General features: G+C 44.3%; 1 protein-coding gene across 1 annotated transcript in view; it reads left to right on the forward strand.

Moving 5' to 3' along the window:
- The window catches only part of LOC144504127 (low-density lipoprotein receptor-related protein 1-like), a 1,391,705-nt gene that overhangs the window by 485,212 nt on the left and 881,793 nt on the right, over positions 1-24,700 (forward strand). The window contains exons 9-10 of the mRNA XM_078229303.1: positions 11,784-12,006; positions 21,458-21,647. Of these exons, the coding sequence (XP_078085429.1) occupies positions 11,784-12,006; positions 21,458-21,647 (413 nt within the window). The remainder of the gene's footprint in view (positions 1-11,783; positions 12,007-21,457; positions 21,648-24,700) is intronic.

Below are 24,700 nucleotides of genomic sequence, written 5' to 3' on the forward strand. Positions count from 1 at the left end.
ACTCGGTACTGCGCAATCTGATTGACCATATCAGAAATGCGCGGGAGAGGATACGCATCCAGCTGCGTGTATCTATTAATGGTCTGACTATAGTCGATGACCATCCGAGGTTTGTTCCCGCTTTTGACTACCACGACCTGCGCTCTCCACGGACTAGCACTGGCCTGTATGATCCCTTCCTTGAGGAGCCGCTGAACCTCAGATCTAATAAAGATCCGGTCCTCAGCGCTGTAACGCCTACTTTTAGTAGCGATGGGCTTGCAGCCAGGTACCAGATTTTTAAAAAGGGATGGTGTCGTGATCTTCAGGGTGGATAGATTGCACGCGGGGCGTTTTGGGCAATTTGGAGGCTGCGGCTGGTTCCCTACGGCCAGTGAAGGGAGTGGCCCACCGTACTGTAGGATCACACTCTTCATGTGGACCATAAAATTTAGTCCGAGGAGAATTGGCGCGCAAAGGTGAGGTAACACAAGGAGCCTGTATTGCTCGTAGACTGTGCCCTGTACCTCAAGAGTTACCATACATCGTCCTTGGATCGGTACAGACCGGGACTGTGATGCCATGGAAATGGTCTGCTTGGCAGGGAGAACCCGGAGTCCACACCTTTTAGCAGTTTCAGGGTGTATGAAACTTTCGGTGCTCCCACTGTCAAACAGACAATTTACAGTTCTGCCACTAACCTTTACCTCCATCATAGAATGTTCCAGTCTGAAATGCCTGGTCTGATCCAGAGAGATCGACGCCACCGTTGGCCCCTGGGCGTCACTGCATGCTGCCGATGTGGATGCTGAGGACCCCTGCTGGTCGCTCCTAGTCGTCGTGGACCATGATGGCCGCCCCCATGAATCGCACATGGGCGAGGGCGCCAAGCGCAGCGACTCCTGGTGGTCTTCCTCCTCCTCTGTTTGCCACGATGGCGCCGTCCTGAGGTCGCACGTGGTCGGACCTCGTGGGTACTGCAGCGCCGAAGGAGATGGTCTCCGTTCTGGAGGGTTACAAGCTGCACTGCCGTTTTTAGGTTTGGACCTGCAGACTTTGCTGTAGTGGCCTTTTTTACCGCACTGGCTGCAGATTGCCGTTCTTGCCGGACACTGCTGCCGTGGATGCTTAGCCCCACCGCAAAAATAGCATCGCTGGCCCCCTGGAGCTGCCGCCGTCGTCGAATCGATCTGGGAGCGCGGGTTCGCGGGGCGAGGAGGGAGCAGAGCTTGCTCCAACCACGTTGACTGCACGTGGTCCTCGGGGTACAGCGCCAAGCTCTTCGACGCCGCCTCCAACCTCACGGCCATCCCCATTACCTGGGTCAAGTTGAGTTTCCCCTTTTCTAGTAATTTAAGTCTGATATACGAGGACCCTACCCCTGCTACGAACGCGTCTTGGGCGAGGTCGTGCATGTACTGCTCGGCGGAGACGTCCTTACAGTCACAAGCCCTGGCAAGCTGCAGGAGTTCATTGGCGTAGTCTTCTATGGTCTCGCCCGACTGCCGACGTCGTGTAGCGAGGAGATAACGAGCGTGAATCTCGTTGGGTGGCGTAATGTACCTATTCTTTAGGAGCTCGACGGCACCCTGGTAAGTGGAAGCTGCACGAATGGCTAGGTAAATCGTGTCGCTTACCCTTGCGTGGAGGACCTGGAGTTTATCACTGTCCGTAGTGATAGCTACCGAGGCTGCCAGGTAGTCCTCGAAGCACTTCCACCAATGTTCGAACGTGTTAGCTGCACCGACCGCACGTGGGTCCAGTGTCAGACGATCCGGTTTTAGGATCTGCTCCATATTCTCAGTTAATGTATTAAATTGATGCACCTCAATGAGCACCCGGAAACAAGGCTTTAGTACTGAAGGCTTTAATACATTAACAATGAAACTACTAACACAAATTCACCCGTTCAGACTGAAGGGGTCCTGCCGGAGCAGGGGGTCTTATACCCTGCCACCGGAGGCGGGACCCCACTGGAGTGTGCCATGATAACACTTAGGACAGGTAAACACCCTATCCCAACAACATAGTACAACCCCCATAACAACAACACCCTAGCCCAACAGTAACACAATAACAACCCCAGTGGTGAACCAACGATGGTTCACCACACTGTCAAAGACCTAAAATGGTTGAATCTATGGCCGGTATTTTCAAGCCCCCTGTGGCATGTTTTCCCACGACAGAGGCAGCTCACCATTGGCCACCAGCAGGATCTTCCTGTCCCACCGGAGTCTATAGCATTTTGCATGGCCCGCCTGCCCTGCTGTGGGTGTACTTCAGTGGGACCACGTGAACTTGCCAGAAAATCGCACCTTATGTCTGTCTGTGACCCTGAACCAAAAGAAGCTACCTGGCAGTATTCCAAAAACTCTCGAATCGTTATCTCTGAATAGCCACTACTGACCCTCAATGAGCTGTACACACCAAATTCAAAGTGAGCCATACAAAGGCAATTTGCATATCATAACCCAGACTGGCCAATAGGCATCTGTCCATCAGCTAAGACAAAGGATCCCACAACCTTTCTTTCCATTCCTAATGGTTGAGATATTTAACAATCTTGGGGACCCAGGGGAGGGATGCATGTTGTTTGCTAAAGGTGTCTCAGAGATCCTTTCCCAGGGGAATGTTTGGCTGCTGAGAGTGCAGGGAGAGATTTGAAGCAGGGAGTGACATTTAGTGCTGTGTTGAACATGAACATGGGGCAGGCGTTGTTGGGAGAGAGTGACTGTTGGTTGAGAGTCAGGGGTGAGGGAGAGCAAGATTAAAGAAGGAACCACCATCAGTCACACACTTGAGAAACAGACTGCAAAATACTTCCACCCCAAAAAAATGTTAAAATTTGTCTGAGTCAACATCAAGGCAGATATTTTCCCCTTCTGTTTGAATTTTTAAATGCTACACAGAATCATAAAACTCACCTGGCAGCGATGTACATGTCTGAAGTTCAAGATTGTTCATACTTTGTAAAATTATCATAATGTTATCCTACCTACACAAGTAGGGGATAATCGCTCGAAGTGGATTTATTTTCACAAACGAATGATCCATAATTTATGAACAGCACAGGCAAGAATGAATTATGAGTTCTCCTGAGCCCTGACAGTAAGGCATATTGGTGTACTAATCGTGAACTTAGCCACAGAGTGGGAGTAAATATGCTGCATTGCAGATTTTGAATGGGAGAATGCAAGTTCAAACCAGAAACTCATCAAAAATTGCTTCCCATGTGCTTTCTCACACTGTGATGAAATTAATGGAAAGATAAATAGACTGGTATCTGTAATAAATGCCTGAGCCAAAATTTGGATTTTATACTCTGGTTGTAAGTTAAATGTGTTCATACTGTTTGTCCAAGTTTAATTTCTCATGTTGTTATCACCGTAAATACAAATGGACATTTGCTGCTTTAAGTGCTGAGATTGTTCATTGTTTCGATGTTTATTATTTACGCTTTGTGTTTATTTTTACACATTTAGAATTATTTCCTTAGAGCTGCTGTGATGTTTCACACTGTTCAAGCTTGTTTTATTGCATTGTGGTACCAACAATATACAGCGGCATGCAAACTACATGGTTAGTTTCTTACTTTAGCAGTGATAGTGACACCTTGCAGGCTGCTGGGGGAGTATACAGAGGAGTACTGGCTGTGTCAATATCTTGGGAGTTCCCGGTACCACCTTCACCAGACAGACTACCCAGTGATTCAAGAAAATGGCTCACCACCATCTTCTCAGGGCATTTGGGTCTTGGCCAAAATGTCCTCTCCAATAACACCCAGATCCCAAGGATGAGTACAAAGCAGTATCAATGTGCTGTTAGGAGAGTCGTAAATGCAATTACATAGTGTGTTTCTTCAAGGCTGCACTGCTTCCTTCCCAAATCGCAACTTTAGAACTAAGGGCCGGAATTCTCCCAAAAAAATTCAGAGTGTCGAATTCACGTGAAAACTGGAATAATTCATGTTGGGCTTTTCAGTGGGAGTTCAGAGAAGAATCTCCCACACTCTGTGCACTGCAAAGGCCACCAGCGTGAATATCATCAGAAACTAGGGGGTGGTCCCTATCCCAGCTGGAGAGGCCGGCAGATTAGCGCTGAGTGGACCACTGTGCGTGCAATCTGTCAGGGTGGATATCGGCGCATGCCCCATTCATGGCATCCCGATTGCTAGCCAGCTCGATCGCTGACCAGCCCCGCAACCCCCGCATCGCTGGCCCTACGTCTCCCCACGGCCCAATCGCTGGCCCCCCAACCGGGCCCATCCCTGACACCCTCCGACGGCTTCCCTCTCCCCACGATCTCCAGACCCCCCCCCCCCCCACTGATTCCCCCCCCCCCCCCCCCCCCCCCCCACGCGGTCCCGACTGCCCCTCTCCGCAGTCCCAACCCACCCAGCAGGCTGACCCCACTCAGCCCGTCCCATTCGCTAGCCTCCTTCCTTCCTCCTCCAATCTCTCTGCAGAGTGGCAGCGGGACTCCCCACCCCCACCAATTGCCCCATCAGGCCCTGCCCCCCCATAGGCCCTGCCACACATAGGCCCTACTCCCTTGACATTGGGCAGTGCCAAGGTGCTCCCTGGGCATTGGCACCTTGCCCCTTAGGCAGTGCCAGGGGACACAGGCTGGCACTATGAAGGTACCAATGTCCAGGGGGCACACCCCTGCTCCCGATCCTCTGGGGGGCCCCGAGTGTCCCGTCCCCCCCCCCCCCCTTTACTTCAGCGGGGAGCTATTTTAAACCCCGCAGGATTGAACCGTTCTGGCGCAGGGGTGGGGGGGGGGGGGGGGGGGGAGGTGGGGGGCGGGGATACTAGGGTCCCTGAGACTTCAGTCCCTTGCCTGCTAATCATATTTCAATTGTATTAAAATCCCCCCCCCCGCGTACCTAATGCAACTCCATGCCTATTTCTGGCACGAAGCTGACAGCGTCAGAAATCTGGCAGATACGCTCGGGGTTGGATGCCCACTGCTGATCCAGTGCTAATCCAAACCGCTGAAATCTCCTGGCTCGCTGCGCTAATAAATTAGCGCATAAGTTTGGGAGAATCGCGCCCCCCACCCACCCCCCCCCCCCCCCCCCCCCCAGATCATACAAAATAGGAACAGGGGGAGCCACTCAGTCTCATGAGCCTGCTGTGCCATTCAGTAAAATCATGGCTGATCTGATTAAAACCTCAATTCCACATTCCTGCCTATCCCCAATAATCTTTTACCCCCTTGCTAATCAAGAATCCATCTAGATCTGCCTTAAAAATATTCAAAGACTCTATTTCCATTGCCTTTAGCGGAAGAGAGTTCCAAAGACTCACAACCTACTGAGAGAAAAAAATCTCTTCATTTCTGTCTTAAATGGGTGACGCCTTACTTTTAAAAAGGGACCCTTAGCTCTAAGTTCCCCTACAAGAGGAAACACCCTCTCCACATCCGTGCAGTGAAGAATCCCTCAGAGTCTTATATGTTTCAATCAAGTCACCTCTTACTCCTCTGAACTGCAGCAGATACAGGCATAACCTGTCCAATCTTTCATCATGAGAAAACCCTCTTATTCCACATATTAGCTCAGCAAACCTTCTCCAAACTGCTTCCAATGCACTTACATCCTTCTTTAAAAAAGACCAATTCTGTGCACAGTACTGCAGTTGTGGGCTCACCAATGCTCCAGAAAACTGAGGCATGACCTCGCCACCTTTGTATTCAGTTCTCCTCAAAATAAATGATAACATTCTGTGAGCTTGCCTAATTGTCATCCATGCACTAGGACACACTCTGCATCTTAGAGGTCCAAAATTGTTCACCATTTAGATAATATGCTTTTGCAACATTCTTCCTGCCAAAATGGACAATTTTAGATTTTCCTATATTATACTTCATTTGCCTGATCTTTGCCCATTCAATGAAAATATCTATCTTTTTCTAGCCTCCTTATGTCCTCTTCACAACTTGTGTTCCCACCTTGCTTTTTATCATCAGCAGGTTTAGCAACCATACAGTCCCTTCATCCAAGTTATTTACATAAATTGCAAAATGTCGAAGTCCTAGCACTGATCCCTGTGGCACAACATTCACTACAACTTGCCAACCAGCAAGTTATCTATTTATCCCTGCTCTGTTTCCTATTAGCTAGCCAACTTCTATTTCCATGTCAGTATGTTACCCAATATATCCCTATAGGAGGGGTTCTCAAACTGGGGACTGCAGAATCTATGGGGTCTGTGGGAGCCTCCCAGAGTGTCCATGGCACGACAGGGGCATTTGAAAAATGTTGCAGGTCTGCTTATCTAACCAAGGCTCCTGGAGATGCCAGCCTCTGATTGGACAAGCATGGAGAGCGAAGTGATGGGGAGAGAGGTCCTCAGAATGGAATTCAGGGCACGTGCTGGAGCATGGTTGGGTGGGGGGTGCCAGAAAATGGGGTCGCTGGAGCCTGACAGGGAGGGGTGGCGCCAGAGTGAGCCTCAGAGCAGGGGCCCGTCCAGCCCGGGCCATGGAGCAGAGGGCCATTCAGTGTGGGCATCAGAATGGCAGGCCGTCCAATGCAGATCTCAGAACAGGAGGGTTGGGGCCAAGTGGGCCTTGGAGTGGAGGGCCATCCAGTGTGGGCTTCGAAGCAAGGGGAGGTGGGGCCAAGCAGGCCTTGGAGCGAAAAAAAGAAGGGTGAGTGTGTATGAAAGAGATGGTAGAGCATGGATGAGGGGATGTGTGTGTGAAAGATGAGAGTAAATGTCTGTGAGGTGAGGGGGAGAATTCTGTGAGTTGGGGGGTTGAGGTTTTAAGTGGGGGCTGAGAGTGAGAGGGAGGTACATGTGTGAGGAGGGGAGAGTGTGAGGGGAACATGTGTGTCCATCCGATATGAGTATCAGCTTTCCAGCGTCATTCCTCCCATTAAAAATGACAAAAGGTAACATTTTTTTAAATAAGAGAACCTTTTAGATTATCCTCTCCTAAAGTGGGTACTACTTCCAGGGGTTAATGTTAAGGGGCCGTGGGAGGGTGGCTTGACCAGGGATTAATGTGAGGGGGCCAAGTAGCTTGCCAATGTATTTGTGACTTCATCATTCCTAATATATTCATAGATATAACTGGAAAATAATTGTTCATATTTGATTGTGTTCGAACCTATTTCACCACAAAAAAAGGGCGTCAACATTATGAGAATGTCTGGGGTTCCCTATGCACTCAGGAGATCACTCAGGGTTGTGTGGTTTGAACTGTTAGGGAAAACCTGTCCTGTACTATAAACTTTCATTTTCCACATTAACCATTGATGCGGCACCTTATCAAATGCCTACTGGAAATCTAAGTACATGATCACTTCTCCTTTATCCACCACAGATATTACTTCTTCAAGAACACCAATAAGTTATTTAAACACGATTTCCCCTCTCACGAAACCATGTTGACTCTGCCTGATTACCTTGAATTTATCTAAGTACTCTGGGGTGGTATGGTGACACAGTGGTTAGCACTGCTGCCTCAGAGTGCCAGAGATCCAGATTTGATTCCGGGCTTGGGTTACTGCCTGTGCGGAGTCTGCACGTTCTCCCCTTGTCTGCGTGGGTTTTCTCCGGGTGCTCCGGTTTCCTCCCACATTTCAAAAGACGTGTTGGTTAAGTGCATTTGCCATGCTAAATTCTTCCTCAGTGTGCTCAAACAGATGCCAGGGTGTGGCGACGAGGGGACTTTCACAGTAACTTCATTGCAATGTTAATGTAAGCCTACTTGTGACACTAATAAATAAACTTTAAACTTATAATGCCTTTAATAATGACATTTTCCCTCTGACAGATGTTAAGCTAACTGACCTGTAGTTTCCTGCTTTCTGTCTCCCTCCCTTTTTGAATAAAGGAGTTATATTTGCGACTTTCTAAACTAATGGCATCTTCCCCGAATCCAGGAAACTTTGGAAAATTAAAATGAACACATCAACTATCTCGCTGCCAGTTCTTCTAAGATCCCAGGATGAAGTCCATAAGGTCCAGGGGATGTGTCAACCCATAACTCCAACAATTTACTCAATACCACTTCGCTAGTGACTGTAATTTTCTTTTGTTCCTCCCTTCCAGTTCCTGATTTTCAGCTATATCTTATATCCTTATGGGGAGGCCTTGTGACATTATGGCTGGGCTATTAATCCAGAAATTCAGCACATGTTCTGGGGACCTGGATTTGAATCCCACCATGGCAGATGGTGGAATTTGAATTCAGTAAAATGAATCCACTGATAAGCATGAAACCATTGTCGATTGTCGGAAAAGCCCATCTGGTTCACTAATGTCTTTTCTGGAAGGAAATCTGCCGCCCTTACCTGGTCTGGCCTACATGTGGCTCCGGAGCCACAGCAATGTGGCTGACTCTCAACTGCCCACTGAAATGGCCTAGCAAGCCACTCAGTTCTAGGGCAACGAGGGATGGGCAATAAATGCTGGCCAACCAGTGATGCCCATGTCCCACAAATGAATAAAAACAAAATCCTCTATAATGAAGATTGATGCAAAGTGCCCATTCGATTCATCTGCCAGCTCCTTATTTTCCATTATTAATTTTCTCGATTTATCTTCTATTGAGCCAGTGCTCAATTTGTTAACATTTTTTAAAGTATCTATAGAAACTCTTACTTTCCATTGTTATGTTTTTAGCTGGCTTTATCTCATACTCTATTTTTCCCTCCTCATTAATCTTATCAACATTCTTTGTTTTTTAAAATATTTTGTCTATTCTTCTGATTGGCCACCAATTTGCATAATTCTCCGCTTTTCTTTAAGTTTGATACTGCCTTTAACTTTTTCGTTAACCACAGATGGTGGGTCCTCCCACATCGAGCATTTTTCTTTCTTGTTGGAATGTATCTATTCTGTGTATTCTGAAATATCCTTTTAAGTGTCTGACACTGCATATCTATTGACATATCTGTTGACCTAATTTAGCAGTTCACTTAGCTAGCTGTGCTTTCATGCCCTCTTAATTGCTCTCATTTAAGTTTTAAATACTAGTCTTGGACCCACTCTTCTCTTCAAACCGAATGTAAAATTCAATCGTATTATAATTACTGCTACCTCAGGGCTCCTTCCCTGTGAGGTCATTAATTAATCCTATTTCATTGCACAATACCACATCCCGTATTGCATGTTCTCTGACTGGCTCCAAAATATGCTCTTCTAAGAAACTATCCTGAAAGAATTCTATGAACCACTCATTTAGGCTATCTTTGCTCATCTGATTTCACCAGTCTGTATGTCGATTAAAATTCTCCATGATTACCATCATACCTTCCTAACAAACTCCCATTATTTCTTCCTTTATACTTTGTTCTCCAACGTGAGTACGGTTAGCGGGCCTGTATACCACACACACAAATGACTTCTCACCTTTAGCAAGTCTCATCTTCACCCAAACTGCTTCTACGTCCCGGTTTCCTGAACTTGGGTCTTTCCTCTCTAATGTGCTAATACCATCATTAATTAAGAGAGCCACCCACCCCCACCTTCTCCTGGCTGCCCGTGCTTCCTTAATGTCATGTACGCTTCAATATTCAGGTCTTCTCCCACCTCAGAAAAAGTGGCATTGAACCTCTCCTGACTCAAAATCATTAAAAGCAGAAAATTAAGCAAAACATTTGGGATCATTGTTTTCAAAGGTCTTTATTTTTCAGTTAGTCACAAACCTGGAAGAAAATGGCAGCTCTCAGCTTGTGCCCTAAGTGGCCCTTACTTCATCAGTGTACTGCATTAATTCCAGTGTGTAGATACACATTCAAATGAGTACATTAGTGTTAATTAGATGATTAATTAGGCCTGTACATCATGCTACTAAATAAGACCCATATTTTATGTGAGGGCACTTTGTAACATTGTTACTGACAACACTAATGATGCTAATCAAATGTTGCCCTTTATTGTGTTGTGCGTCGTTTTTGAGGTGAAAAAGGCTTCATGGTTAAGAGATTTACTGTATACGTAATTAAATCTTCTGGTTCTGAGTGATATTTTTACATGTATGTGACACAAATTTACTTTTATTGCTGTGGTTGAGACCGAAACAGCAATAAAGATGTATATAGCAATTCAACAGAAATCAAACTAATATCAGTTCAATGTAACTATAAGAATCAGTGACAGCATTGCTTCCTTCTCCCTGGTGTGCTGTGTTTCCTAATAAAACATTAAAAATTAATAATTAATCACGCACAAGCTTGAAAGAATAGTATCTTTCCTTTGCCCCCAACAGTGAAGGTAAACTGAAAATACATATTGGGGAAAAAAAAAGTTTGCACCAATCTCTTACATGTCAGTATGGCAGTTTGTGCAAGATTACCTGGCTAAAGTTAATGAATACCAGCACAATAGAGGAGAGAAAAAAACTATAGTCTGTAAATCATATTATTTGCCACGAACTTGGAAAGGGAGCATAATTCATTATATAGTTTTGAATATTCCCTGGCCTATTCTCACAAATGGAAAAATTCAATATGACCCAGTTTCCTTACTGGTGGACTATATTCCCTTCAGTTTAGATCGTAAAGCTGAAATAACTATTTCCCTGCAGCAATGCTAGGCGACTGCTTTGACCTGAACTTTGTCCTGCCTATCTTACTCAATGGTTAGTGGCCACTACAGCTTGGGAAAATAATCATGCAAATTAAGCTGAGTGGAAGTCTTTGAGTAGCAACATCAAAACCTCTTTTATTTTTGGCTTGAATAGAGGGTGTGGAATGAATTGGAGTAAAATTAACTTTTTTAAAGAATAAATAATTGCATTGAATTTAAGCTTTCTCATCACACTTTTACATTCTTCAACAAAAGTAAAGATTTGTAACATTTTTGATTTGTGACATTTGAAAGTGAACCTCTAATGAGAGTGTGCATGTTGAAAAGAAATGCTTTTCCATGCTATTGTCCTTGCCGCCTGTTTCGTTAGGTTTCTCGCAGCAATTGCAAGCAACAATGTCTGTGTGGAGTTTGCACATTCTCCCCGTGTCTGCGTGGGTTTCCTCCGGGTGCTCCGGTTTCCTCCCACAGTCCAAAGATGTGCGGGTTAGGTGGATTGGCCTTTAGTGTCATGGGTATAAGCTGGGTAAATGCATGGGGTTATGGGGATAGGGCTTGAGTGGGATTGTGGTCGGTACAGACTCGATGTGCTGAATGGCCTCCTTCTGCACTGTATGGATTCTATGGAGTACAACACTATGGAGTAAAATTACTATCCAAATATTCCCTCAACTCGGGTGGGTTAGTTGAACTTCACGTTGAGGAAGTGAAACTTTGCTTTTGAGCATCTTGCAGTCATGAAGTTGATCGGGGTATGCACGGTGGCTCAGTGTTTGGCACTGCTGCCTCACAGCGCCAGGGACTCGGGTTCAATTCCCAGCTTCGGATGACTGTCTGTGAGGAGTGTGCACGTTCTCCCCATGTCTGCATGGGTTTCCTCCGGGTGCTCTGATTTCCTCCTACAGTCCAAAGATGTGTAGGTTAGGAGGATTAGCAGAGGAAATATAGGATAGGGCAGGGGGTGGGCCTGGTTAAGACTGCCATGTCAGAGAGTTGCTGCAGACTTGATGGGCTGAATAGCCTCTTTCTGCACTGTAGGGATTCTATGATTCTAGTAGTGAGTATCAGTGAGCTAGTTAATAAATTAACCTATGTGTACAATTCAAACTAAGATTACAACACAATTTGCAATGCGTAATTTCAATGACTTTGCTGGCCAAGATAACAGTAGATGTACACAGTAAGAAATGTGATTTTGGGATTGTATTGGCTGCACAAATTTTAATACTTCATTAATGGTTGTTACTTTTTTGGCAGAAAACTGTTCTTCACTGACTATGGGGACATTGCCAAGATTGAAAGATGTGACATGGATGGTCAAAGCAGATTCAGGATTGTGGACAATAACATAGAACAACCATATGCCATCACACTTGATTTGGTAACCAAATTGGTCTACTGGGCAGATGTTTATCTCAATTATATTGAAGTGGTGGATTACGAAGGAAAAAACAGACACACAATTATTCATGGACGTGATGTGAGTACCTATTACCTTATTAAATAAAGGAAAAATAATATGATTGCGAAAACCAAAAATTGATCTTTGTACTAAGAAATGTTGGGTAGTATCTTGTCTTGTGCATTTAGGGGCCAACCCCAACGGTGAGTTTGGTGGCAGGGGACATTTAATTAGGCAGGAGGGTGACAGGTGGGGACACTGCCATCTTTCTACTTGAACCCTGATGAAGTCTGAGGCAGGAAGACCTGTGGATGGCCTTGCTGTCTTGCTGCCAATTGAGGCCCTTAAGTGGGCAATGCCAGAAAGACTGGTGTTAACCCAACTGCGAGCAGGAGGCTTGCATGTGGCATGTGTGACACGCAAACAATAGGGAGGTTCTCGTTCAGGGACCCATCATGCGTAAGCGGGAGTGCTGAGATTCCCCTGCCCTGTCTGCCAACTCCCCTACACCCTCTCCCCATGCCTCCCATCCTATGAACACCCTCCTGCCATCACTCACCTCCAGCTTGCATCCTGGACTTCAAGTTCTTGTTGTTCTGGTAAGAGCCACGACCTCCCCAGTGGCATAACCGTTTGAAAGAGCTGCCAGTCAATTCAAGTTAAGCAGAACTTCAGTTCCTGGCGTCCTTACCCTGGGACAAGGTGCGTCACTGGCCTGTCAACTGCATGATTGACACATTCTATCAGTGGGCCTTCCCGGAAAGTGGTGACCTGGAAGTCTTGGCAGTTCTCCAGTGGGTGGCTGAAACCCCAATCCCCAGCACAAGATCCCGCCCATAGTTAGTGATCACTGATCAGATTACCTCTATTTAGTACTTACTTATCTCTCTTTGGACAATGTATGGACTGGATTTTCCCTGCCGGTTTCTGCCATTGGGCACAGCGGTCTATACTCTGTGGGAAACAGTGATTGTTCCCAGACTGGCTAATGAATGGGCGGATGACAGGCTCACCATGCAATTAAGGAAAACGGGCAAACTCTCAAAGTTAGAAAGTCAACCTGAGACGTTCCAACATGAATGGAGCAGCAGGATGGAATAGCAGCCAGAAGGTTTCCAAAATGGATGTGCCCTCTCCAACTTTCTCAAAGTTTCAATAAAAAATTGCATTTTCAGCCAAAACACCACTGAGGTGGGGGTGAGTCCCTCTATGCCGTGGCTGCTGTTGCACCTAAGCATGGAATGACAGCTTCTGAGCCTGCGTGAGTCTCCAACCCACCCCCTCCCCTCCCCTTCCCACCAACTTAAAGGCCCCTCCAACCAGCCAAACTGGCCCCGGCCTGCCTTTGGGAACCTGGAAGCTGACTGGAAAATCCCAGTCAGCCTCCTTCAACTGGCCTGAACTGGTCCCTAATTAGCTTTATTGACAACTTGTTGTCTGTGGGTGGGTAACCAGGCTGACCCTCCGAGAAAATTATCTGGGTGGGGGATAGAGTCAAGTCAACACCCCACCCCCCACAAATGAGGGCTCAAACTCCAGCCCTATAGTATTTAGAATTTAGCTGAGTTCATGTATCTACTTCCACACTTCAACAAATGGATTTAATATCAGAAACACTGCATGTCCTTCACCCAGCATCCACATTCAAAGAATAGTTTAGCAGCCTAAAATTCTTTGCAATTAGTATGATGTACTCCGTAAGCACAAGGTTTTGCAGTTTGTCGACGAAATGTGATTTGATGTGAGGTCACTTGTTTGATGACAAATTTTCTTTACTTCTCTGCCATTTTAGTATGTTTTTCCTCACCCATTTTCATTCTTTTCATTCTGTTCAAATATATTTCAATAGATTTCCACTAGAATGTGATCCTCCCTTCACTTGTAAAGCATTTTGCCTTCTGTTGTCTAATGAGAGTGGAAGGCCTAAGTGTGGCCTATTCAGATGCCCTTACTCCAGTTCCTGGTGTTTGCCAGTCTATAGCACAAACTTGCATTTATGTTCCTCGCAAATTGATATGTGTCAGCACCATTCTGAATTTGGCATGAACTCAATTAGCGTTGTTAGTTGTGTCAATGGAGTGTTTGTGTTGCCTGTTTCCAAAGCAAGAGTCAAGTGAAATGGGTGACAACCCCAATGTAAATCAAGACTGCCTTCCAGGGAGACATTGGTCTTCTTGAATGTTGATCACATTGAATCTGCCAGATTTATATCAGGACTGCAGCCTGCCAGAGTTTTGATTTAAAGTTTGATCAAAACAGCAACTACTTAAATTATTACATTTATTTTGTTACATTGGCCATAGTTGAAATTATAATATTTTGTGCAGATTGATCTGCCAATACGGACCAGATAATCTCATGCCTATAGTGGAGTAGGTTTTGGAAACAATGATCTGAAAGAAAGTTAACAGCAACTTCAGCAAGTATGGACTGATAAATAAGGCAGCAGAGTCTGTTCAGGGCAAATCACGTTTGGCTCACTTGATTGAACCTTTGATAAACTAACAGAGAGGGTGAATCAGAGCCGTGAAGTTGAGGTTGTGTGCACGTACTTTCAAAGGGCATTTGCTGAGGTACCACATAATAGGCGTGTCAGCAAAATTGAACCTCATGGGATAAAAGAGAGAATAGCGCATGGATACAATGTAAGTAGTGAAAAGGTAGAATGAGGGGAGTTCTGAATGGCTATTTTTTGGACTGGACGTAAGTTTATAGTGGTGTTGTCATGATCCCTGCTGATCTTTATATACACTGATGACTTGAGCTCAATTTGAAATTTGCTCATGACATACAGGGAACAGAGAAAGATAGGAACAAACTTCAAGATGAGGACTTAGACCAGCTGCTGGAAAGGGCAGACTAATGCCAGATAAAATTCAGTGCTGAAGAGTGAAGAGAGACAATACAAGTTAAATGGTACAATATTAAAGGGGTGCATTGAGTCCATAGTGTCCAAGGGAGGTGCTACTGAACTTGGGAATTGTGTTTTCTTGTCTTTCAGGGCCATGTCTTCAGTTGAGCAGTCCTGAGCTGTTCTAGACAGTTCTGGACAGCTCTGCGTGGCTGTTCTTTAAACATGGCTCCTGGAATGAGAAACCAGTGGGCTTGCAGTCGGCAGGGTAAATCAGGGGTCTTTTGCCCGCAATCTGACGTTTTTCCCTTGTATGCATAATTAATAAGGCAGGTAGCAGAATTTATGACGTTAAAACCCATCATTAAGGCCTGCAGGAAAAGCATCAAATTTCACACCCGCCATCGCACTTGGTGTACAGATGGGAAACCCCTTTTCACAGAATACAAAAACCAAGGAGTTATCAAATACCTACATAAAATATTAGTTCAGCCCCAGCTGACGTACTGACTCTGATATTACCGGCACAGCTGCCCCAAAATCGGGATGAGCGAGGCTTGCAGGGCAGCATTCCCTGTTGGCCTCGGGTGTGATCTTACGAGCCTCGAGCGGCCGTGCCGGTAAAATCAGGACCACTGTGTTCACTTTTTGGGTCCCACATGTTTGGAAGGATGTGGGCGAGTGTACAGAAGAGATGTGAGAAAGCTTCCAAGGATGAAACAGGGATGAACCTGACATCAGTGAAGGAGGTTGTTTTGTCCACCATCTCCTCACTGATTCTTTGAACGACTGATTTGACCCACTGCCCTGTTTTTTGCCCTGTGTCTGGCAAATTTATTCTTCTCAGGTATCCATGCAATTCCCATCTGAAAGTCACCCCCGGAATTTGATTGCATCATCATTGTCTTGCCGCCGGGAAGGTTTTCCAGCAGCTGGTTGCAGACGGATTGGCTGTCTGTTTTGTGATGGCAGGCAGCCTACTTGCAGAATTGGGGGCAAGTCTTTGGGGCCACCAGTATCTTTCCTAATGGTTGGGTTCCCCAACCCTTCATCTCCTAGGGCGGCAGCCAGATTCATGGAGGTGACCTCGCTGCATCAGGGCAGGGGGGCAATGGATCCTGAAACTCCATGGAGCAAAAAAGTAACCCTGGGCCAGAAAGGTGACCTTTCCACCTGACAATCCTTTGGAAAGTGTCTCCTCTCTGTCCTGTGGACACCCTTTGCCATTGAAACCTCAAATTTTAATTGTTCCATATTGTGGTGCTCTCCAGAACACCCAACTGCTTCAGCAGCACCCACTTTTCCGAGTGGTGATGCTGAGGCTTCAGTGCTGTTGGTCCTCAGATTTTGTTGGCTGCATAAAAAACTCACTAGGTGACCTTTCTGGAAGGATGGCCCGATAAAATTGACTTGTTTTGGAGGCTGCCAATGTAAAATTGCCAAGTCAGTCCTGCTGCTGGCAAGTGAGGGCTTGGAATCTGTTTTATAGCCTGGCATCAGGCCAGTGTGATGCTTTACTGTCTTCTCCCTTCTAATAAGAATTTCCTGTGGCACTGCAGTCAATTCCCCTTAGCATTGCTCTCTGCATTAATTGCCCCTTTTTTGTGATTCTTTTCTCCTCGGGTTGTCATACAATCTATTGCCACGTCTAAGCCTGACGGGGACTCTACTGAACCATCCATATTCTGTCTGGAAGTGTGACAGAGCTGCCTTGTCTCTTGTCACCTGAATTCAATGTCCCACTTCTATACAGTTTGAATGAAGCTTAATATACGCTGGGATGTAGTGTAGCACTGGTATACAGATGTTGCTTAACTTGTTAAAACATGTAGAGATACTAAGTTCAGGGAAAGGAACATTTAAAAAAATAATCAAATATCCCTCAACAAAGGGAGGTATTTGTCAGAAGCAAGAGGGCCCAGCAGGGTGGCTTGAGTCCGCCTGCATTTTTGAGGACTTTGGCTGGGTCAGTGGTAGATCTCCACAGTGTACACGATTCCAGTGGAACGGCTATATTTTCAGAGTATATATTTTTTTCAACCTCTAATTTTGCTTGAAGCCTATGAACTTTGTCCCTCAGCTCAGTAGATTTTCTGTTTACTGTAGCTGTAATAGATACAGCTGTTTGTGGGACAGCAAAAATATTACCCCAGTTGAAGTCAGAAAAGTGACAGGGGAAAGACTGAGAAAGCAGAAACAGCTTTATAGGACTTAAAGCAATATCTCATCACTTGATCACTGAAATGCTCAAGAAAATCTGTTTTAGTGGCAATACAGTCTACTCCAGCCCTGAGTGATCTGAGAACAAGTTGTCGAAGGTAGTTTGCGAGACATTCGAGCTGATAGCTTCTGAAAGTGCAAAAGCTCAAAAGTGACACAACTCAAGGTCAAAGTAAGAGGCGATGATTTCTAGACCAGAAGAATGGATCTGTTGATGACATTTTTTATAAGGTTCTCCTCGATGTGGAACTTAGCTGTAAATATTTAAAACATTGATCTTCTCCTAATTCAGTGCTGTTGAACAACTAGAATGTTTATTGGCCCTGCCTGAATAAACATTTTAAAACACATTAGAACAAGATTACTTGAACTTTAATGACAAAACTAAACCCTGTGAAGAGAGAAGACAAAACTTTGATATAAAACAACAGAAAATGCCAGAAATACTCAGCAAGTCATGCAGCATCTGTAGAGATAAAAACAGATTCAATGTTTCATGTCTGTGACCATCAAAACACAACTTTAATTTTGACAAGAAGCAATTTAGTGGAAGAACTGTAATTTAAAAACATTGTTCAAAGGATGTGAGCCAGATGTTGTGGTACATATGGATATTAGCAACATAGAGATGGCAGATATTGAAGTCCTATGAACAGATTTTCAGGAATTAAATTAGTATTTTGCATTTGTCTTTGCCAAGGACTAAAATGCTGCCAAAGACACAGCAAAAAAGGAGGTAGTTGTGATTCTGGATAGGCCAAACATTGATAAACATCAAAACTAGAAGCAGAAGTAGGCCATTCAGCCCTTCGAGCCTGCTCCGTCATTCATTTTGATCATGGCTGATCATCAAATGCAATATCCTGATCCCACCTTCCCCCTCATATTCCTTGATCCCATTCTCCCCAAGAATAGAAACATAGAAAATAGAAGCAGGAGTCAAGAAGAGGATTTAGAAAGACTGGCAGTTCATAAAGTTCATAAATCACTAGAACTGGATGTGGTGCACTCAAGGATTCTGAGGCAAGTAAGGATTGATACTGTGAAGATATCAGTCATCACCTCCCAATCTTCCTTTGCTATGGAGGTGTTGCCAGAGCATTGGAGAATTCTACCCTGGTTCAAAAAAGGATGGAATGATAAAACCAGCAACTCCAGGCCAGTTAGTTTAACCTTGGTGGTGGAAAAGCTTTTAAAAATGATAATCCGGGAAAAAATTAACAGTCACTTGGACCATTGTGTTTATCTAATTTGATTTGATTTTTTGATGAGACAACAGAAGCAGTTGAAGAGGATGATTTGGTTAATATGGTGTGAATGGAGTTCTGAAAAGCATTCAATAAAGCGTAGCATAGAATGGAATATTAGAATGGTTAGAGCACTGAAGGGAGACGTTCTGCTTGTCGTGTGTCAGCCATCTCCCTGTAAGAACTATTCAGCTAGTCCCATTCCCTTCTCTGTTCCCCATCGCCCTCCAAATTTTTCTCCTCAGATAATGAACTGATTCCCTTTTGCAAGCTGTAATTGAACCTGCTTCCACCATAACTGCAGGCAGTGAATTCCAGATCCTAACCCCTCGGCGCAGAAGACTTTTTCCTCTTGCTCTTGCTTCTTGTGCTACTCACCTAAAATCACTGAACTTTGGTTCTCAACCAATCTGTCAATGGGATGAGTTTCTCTACTGTATCCAAACCCTCATGATTTTGATCACAAGAGACTTCCAGCTGAGTTGAAGCTCATGAAATGAAAGGGACAGGGGCAGCATGGATACAAAGTTGGCTGAGTGATCTAATTTCTGGGACACTGGGCGGGATTTTGCGGCCTCTCTCGAGCAAGACCGGAAATTCCCGCCCGAGATCAACAGAGATTCCCGTTGTCGGACGCTCGCCCTATCCAATTCTGGAGGGGCGAGGTGAGAGAGCTTCGGCAATTATGTCTGATGTGAGCTTTTAGTTCTTGTAAAGAAATGCTGTGTTTCATACAAATACCTTGGAGCTTTTATTTTAATTCTCTCTATTTCCCAGAACTCAGGTTCATTCCTGAAACTCAATTTTGAAGATATATTTAAGGCAATTTTTAGGATAGTTTCTTTACATCAATCAGATAATTGGTACTGAACATATGAACCCTCGAGCCTGCTCTGCCATTCAGCAAGATCTGTTTCTGTTTCAAATTCTACATACCCATGATAACCTTTGATTCCCTTGCTGAGCAGTAATCTATCTACCTCTGCCTTAAAGATATCCTCCATCATCGTCTGAGGTGGAGAGTTCCAAAGTCACACAACCCTCTGAGAGGAAAAAAATTCTCTTCATCTCTATCCTATAAGGGTGACCCCTATTTTTAAAACAGTGCCCCCTTAATTCTGGACTCACCCACAAGAGGAGACATCTTTTCCATGTGTACATTGTTAATACCGTTCAGGATCTTACATACTTTAATCAAGTCACCCCTCACTGTTCTAAACTCCAATGGAATCAAGCCAGTCTGCCCGCCCCATCTTCATAAAACAACCTGCTCATTCCAGGTACCACTCAAAATCACCTTTCAACTGCCTCCAGTGCATTTGCATCCTCCATTAAATAAGGGTTTGCAGTATAAAGAGATTTTTTTTTTACACAAAGTCAGAACATTGTCTCAGAAATTGAGAATTTACCACCAATCTATCCTCAACAGCAAAAAAAACATTGATTCACAACTGCTGCACACATTATTTGAGATGCAGTCTCACTAATTCCTGCATAACTGAAGCGTAACATCATAACTTTTATGTTCAATTCCTCTCCTCATAATAAAGGATAGCATTATATTACTCTTCTTGATTCCATGCTGTACCTGTATACTAACTTCTTGGACTCATGCATGAGGATACCTAACTCTCTCTGCACCTCAGCATTCTGCTGTCTGTTTAAGTATACTCTGCTTTTTTATTCTTCCTGCTGGAGTGAACAATTTTACATTTCACCACATTTTACTCCATCTGCCAGATGTCCACCCACTCAACTTATATATCCATGTTTTCGCACCCCTCCTCTGTGCCCTTCATGTAAATTGTAAAACATTGAATCCCCAGCACAGGCTCCTGAGTGTTATGACCCTAACTTCAACTCATGTTCCATTTGATTACATTTACCAAACAGCAATGGTGAATCTACACTTTTAATTGCTGCTAAAAATAAATTAGTAGTAAATTCTCAATTTCTGAGAAAACGTTCTGACTTTGTAAAAAAAGTTACCTCTTTATCCTTCAGACCCCTTAATATACCAGAACGAATTTTGGTTTCTCCAATTTTCATGGGTCACTCCAATGATCAATCGTATCATTCTTTCAAAATGGAATCATAAGGTATTTTTTTATTTGTATGGCTGGGTTTGATAGTTTGATGTTGAGGTTGACAATCCATTCAATGGCTTTAGCTGACGCAATGTGAATGGCTGTCAAGCTATGAGAAAAAGACCTCTTAAGGACAGAAGTTCAGTATACCGCCGGTCTTCTGACTGGGTGGCCACATTCACAACTGGAGCTGTTCTTCATGTTCCATGGGGCAGCATGGGAGCACAGTGGTTAGCGCTGCTGCCTCACAGCTCCAGGTTTGATTCCCGACTTATCTGTGCGGTGATTGCACGTTCTCCCGTGTCTGCGTGGGTTTCCTCAAACTGCTCCAGTTTCTTCCCACAGTCCAAAGATGTGCGGGTTAGGTTGATTGGCCATGCTAAATTAACCCTACTTTCAGGGGGATTAGCAGGGTAAATATGTGGGGTTATAGGGATAGGGTGGGATTGTTGTCGGTGCTGGCTCGATGGACCAAATGGCCTCCTTCTGTACTGTAGAGATTCTATCCATTCTATTCTATTCTTCTATTTATGGACATGTCTTCCTAGACCCATCCTCGAGTGGTTAAGGATTGCCCAGGTTTGCTGTGGAAAGTTGAAAACTTGGGACTTCGCCACTTGGGTCAGTTACCAGATTTAGGTTGGTCATGTTTGCAGTCAAACATGGGGTTCAGTTTGTAGGCTGTGGAGTGTGTTCCTGCAGGCACAATGGGATTTCAGGAGGAATTTTAAGAGTTGAACAGGAATCTCTGAATCATCTATTGAAAAATGATAACATGAGTCTGTTTAATATATCCTTAATGCTGTCATCAATTTTAAACTTTACGAGGTCTACAAACTATACTTAAGTGAAGATTGTTTTTGCTTTATTTGAAGTATCCAGGTAGTAGAATAAAAAGTTTGAGAGATGGCATAGAAATAATTTGTATTAGAATGATGGAACAATGTGGATGAGTGATAGACTTCAGCTTTCCAAATGCAACTGGCAAATGAATTCTTGCTTGTGGTGATGATTATATCTATAAAATATATGTCATTAATCTGGAAGTTGCCTGATTTGTTGTCTTGGAAATTATGCAGTGATAATTTAGCAGATGGCAATATCAAGCTATTGTTCATTTGCAGGTTAGACATCTTTACAGTTTGGCAGTGTTTGAAAACTTCATCTACGCCATCAACTTGGATAATTACACTGCTAAATACAAATTAAGTATCACTAAGATAAACAGATTCAACGGCACGGACATCGAACCACTGGCAAAAATAGAGAATGGCAAAGTTCTACATGTCTACCATAAACTAAGGCAACCAACAGGTAAGCCATTGCATTTGAAAATATTTTTTTCCTGCTTGTTCTGTATGCTGTAGACGTTCATTTCTGCAGCTCTCCGCTGTTTTTGAGTAGTCCTTGTAATGTGCCTTGAGCCCAAATCCAAGCTTGGCAGAATGAGTGATGGTCTCCTCTGAGTATTTTTAAGTACCTTCTGTGAAATAAGTGTTAGTCTCAGTGCACTTCCCAATGGATATGATTCTATAACATAACACCACTGTCTGCATCGCCATTAATTAGAGCTCTGCTTCGAACGTGCGAAAATGGAAATGCTGAATTGTCGTTCGATATTATTCTGAACAGAATTGGATAGGCAGGATGGTTGGGCCATTCTCTATTCTCTCTGGAATGTATTAAAAAGTAAATGTGAAAATCTGCCATCCTCCCTTCCCACGATGAATTTTTGATGGCAAAAAGTTTTGATGAGATCTGGTGGAAGTGTGGCAATTTTCTGAAGGTAAATTGAAAAATAAAACAATTTTCACTGGTCAAAAGGTTGGTGGCTAGAATGCATAAGTTTAAGATCACTTAAATAATTAAAAGAATGGTGAGAGGCAGTTTGATTTTTTTCTGATTAATTTTTGGACGATGAAATCAGAAAATGAACTGGATTTTCTTTTAATTGCTATGATACAGGGAAAGGGATAGTTCTTTTTGAGATCTCTGTTCTGAGTGATTTAGCATTCTGTAAAATGGTTCAGCAAATGTCAGCTAGGTTCTACCTTTCGAAATGTCTATGAGGTTTTGCAATGACCAGTTCAGATTCCGTGTTGAGACTAATAGGCAGTCACACAGGGATAAAAATGGTTCTCTGTGCACATTTGCTACAATTTTCTGTATTGCTATCTTATATCACTATCACTGAGTGGCTGACTCAGTTGGTATTTGTAGCTGAACCCATTAAGTTAAAGGTAGGTCATCTGTTGGTTTTGTTTTAATGCTCTATCCAATTCCCAGGAGTTAAGGAGGTATTTAATCCCCAGTAGTGTAATAGTGGAGTATTGATTTTTAGCTGTCCTCAGGTCCATATTAAGATACGATTCATGCAGCACCCACTGCTCTCTGATTAATATGACCAAGCTAATTGTTGAGAGGGCATTTTCTGGTGTCCTCTGTGGGTGTCTAAAAGAAGCTTTAGGCCCCTTCATTTTGAATTACTTGATGTTCTGTTTATCATTCTTCAGGGTGGTTCACCATCGAAGAAAGGAAATTGATAAACAATTTATAATAATAAGTACTGAGGAACAGGGGTGCTCCACCAACACTATAGGAGTCACACTACCCCCCAACACTTGGACATCAGGGACTTGATGTTATGAGGTATTGTTTCCCCCACCGTCTTCCACCCCCCCTCCCTGTCCCCAGCTCTTCCCACTACCCAGATTAAAATGTCGGTCGGCAGCCTGGCAGGGGAAAAAGGCCACCTGCTCAACAGCCATTTTATGCCAGTAGGGTGTTAGTGGGGTAAGGGCATGACTTCCAAATGGCTGGCAGCTGTGTAGCCCAGCAGCGCTAGGTTTGAGTGGTGGCGAATGCTGAAACTACAAGCATTCCCCAAAGATGAGGGGCTAATGGAGGCCGGAATGTAGATAAGTCCAGGGTATTGGCAAAGGGTAAATGCAGTGTGGTGAACCATTGTTGGTTACCACCAGGAGTGCTGAGCCATGGTTTGGCCAGCACTATGAGTCTGTAGATATGTTACTGTTGGGGTTAGGGTTGGGCTGTTCTACCTGTTAATATAGTCCTATGGTACACCCCAGTTGGCTCCGCCTTCCGGGAGAGATATAAAGGTACTGCTCTGCCTGGTGACCCTTTAGTCTGGGATTGTATATAGTAGCTCCGTTATTGTTGACAATAAAAGCCTTTATTTCCCGGGTACATCCTGCCTCCCGTGTGATTTATCGCGCATCAGTGGGCTGGTTTGAGAGTTTGTATGGGGAAGGTTAAAATGGGGCTATGACCTTGTGGGAAGCTCTCAAATGAGCACAGGGGGCTCCTGAGGGAGGTCCTCCCCACACACAGTTTGCCCAAATTGAGCACCCAGATTGTATAGATAGAAAAGAAATCAAGTTTTCCATATGAAAAGAATTTGATATGTAAAGTAGGCATAATTTATAAAATTCTTTATTTATTTGAATACTAATTGGGGTGGCATGGTGGCACAGTGGTTAGCACTGCTGTCTCACAGCGCCAGGTATCCGGGTTTGATTCCTAGCTTGGGTCACTGTCTGTGTGGAGTCTGCACATTCTCCCCACGTCTTTGTGGTTTCCTCAGGGTGCTCCACTTTCCTCCCACAGTCCAAAGGATATGTAGGTTAGGTGCATTGGTCAAGCTAAAATTCTCCCTCAGTGCACCCGAACAGGTGCTGGAGTGTGGCGACTAGGGGAATTTCACAGTAACTTCATTGCAGTGTTAATGTAAGCGTGCTTGTGACTAATAAATAAATTTCAAAATAAACTTTAAATCAGCAAGCAAAATAAAATGACAATTTGGATGTGAAGGGTTTGAGTCTCTGGGTTTGTGATAGACAGAATTAAGAGATCCCACAACCTATAGACCAGATCTAACCTCTGCTGCCCTGTCACATCTGAATATTAAGCAACATCTGGGAGGAGAAAGCTCCACAAGTATCCCCATCTTCATTGATGAATGAGCCCAGCACCTCAGTTCAAAAGTCAAAGTTGAACCATCCCAGCCTCCTCATAAGGTCCACAGCATCACAGATGCCAGTCTTCAGCCAATTAAATTCACTGCATGTGATATCAAGAAATGGCTTTAGCCACTGGATACTGCAAAAGCTATGGGTTCTGACAATATTACAGCAATAGATCTGAAGACATGTGTTCCAGAACAAGCTGTGTCCCAAGCCAAGCTGTTTCAGTACAAAGACAACACTGGCAAGTACCCAAATTTATGCAAGTAAGTCCTATCCACAAAAAGCAGGAAAAGTCCAAGCTGATGAATTACCACCCAATCAATATAATCTCAATCATCAGCAAAATGGTGGAAGAGGGCATTGACAGCACTATCAAGCGCC

The sequence above is a fragment of the Mustelus asterias genome, chromosome 14 (assembly GCF_964213995.1).
Source record: "Mustelus asterias chromosome 14, sMusAst1.hap1.1, whole genome shotgun sequence".
In the NCBI taxonomy this organism is placed as follows: domain Eukaryota; kingdom Metazoa; phylum Chordata; class Chondrichthyes; order Carcharhiniformes; family Triakidae; genus Mustelus; species Mustelus asterias.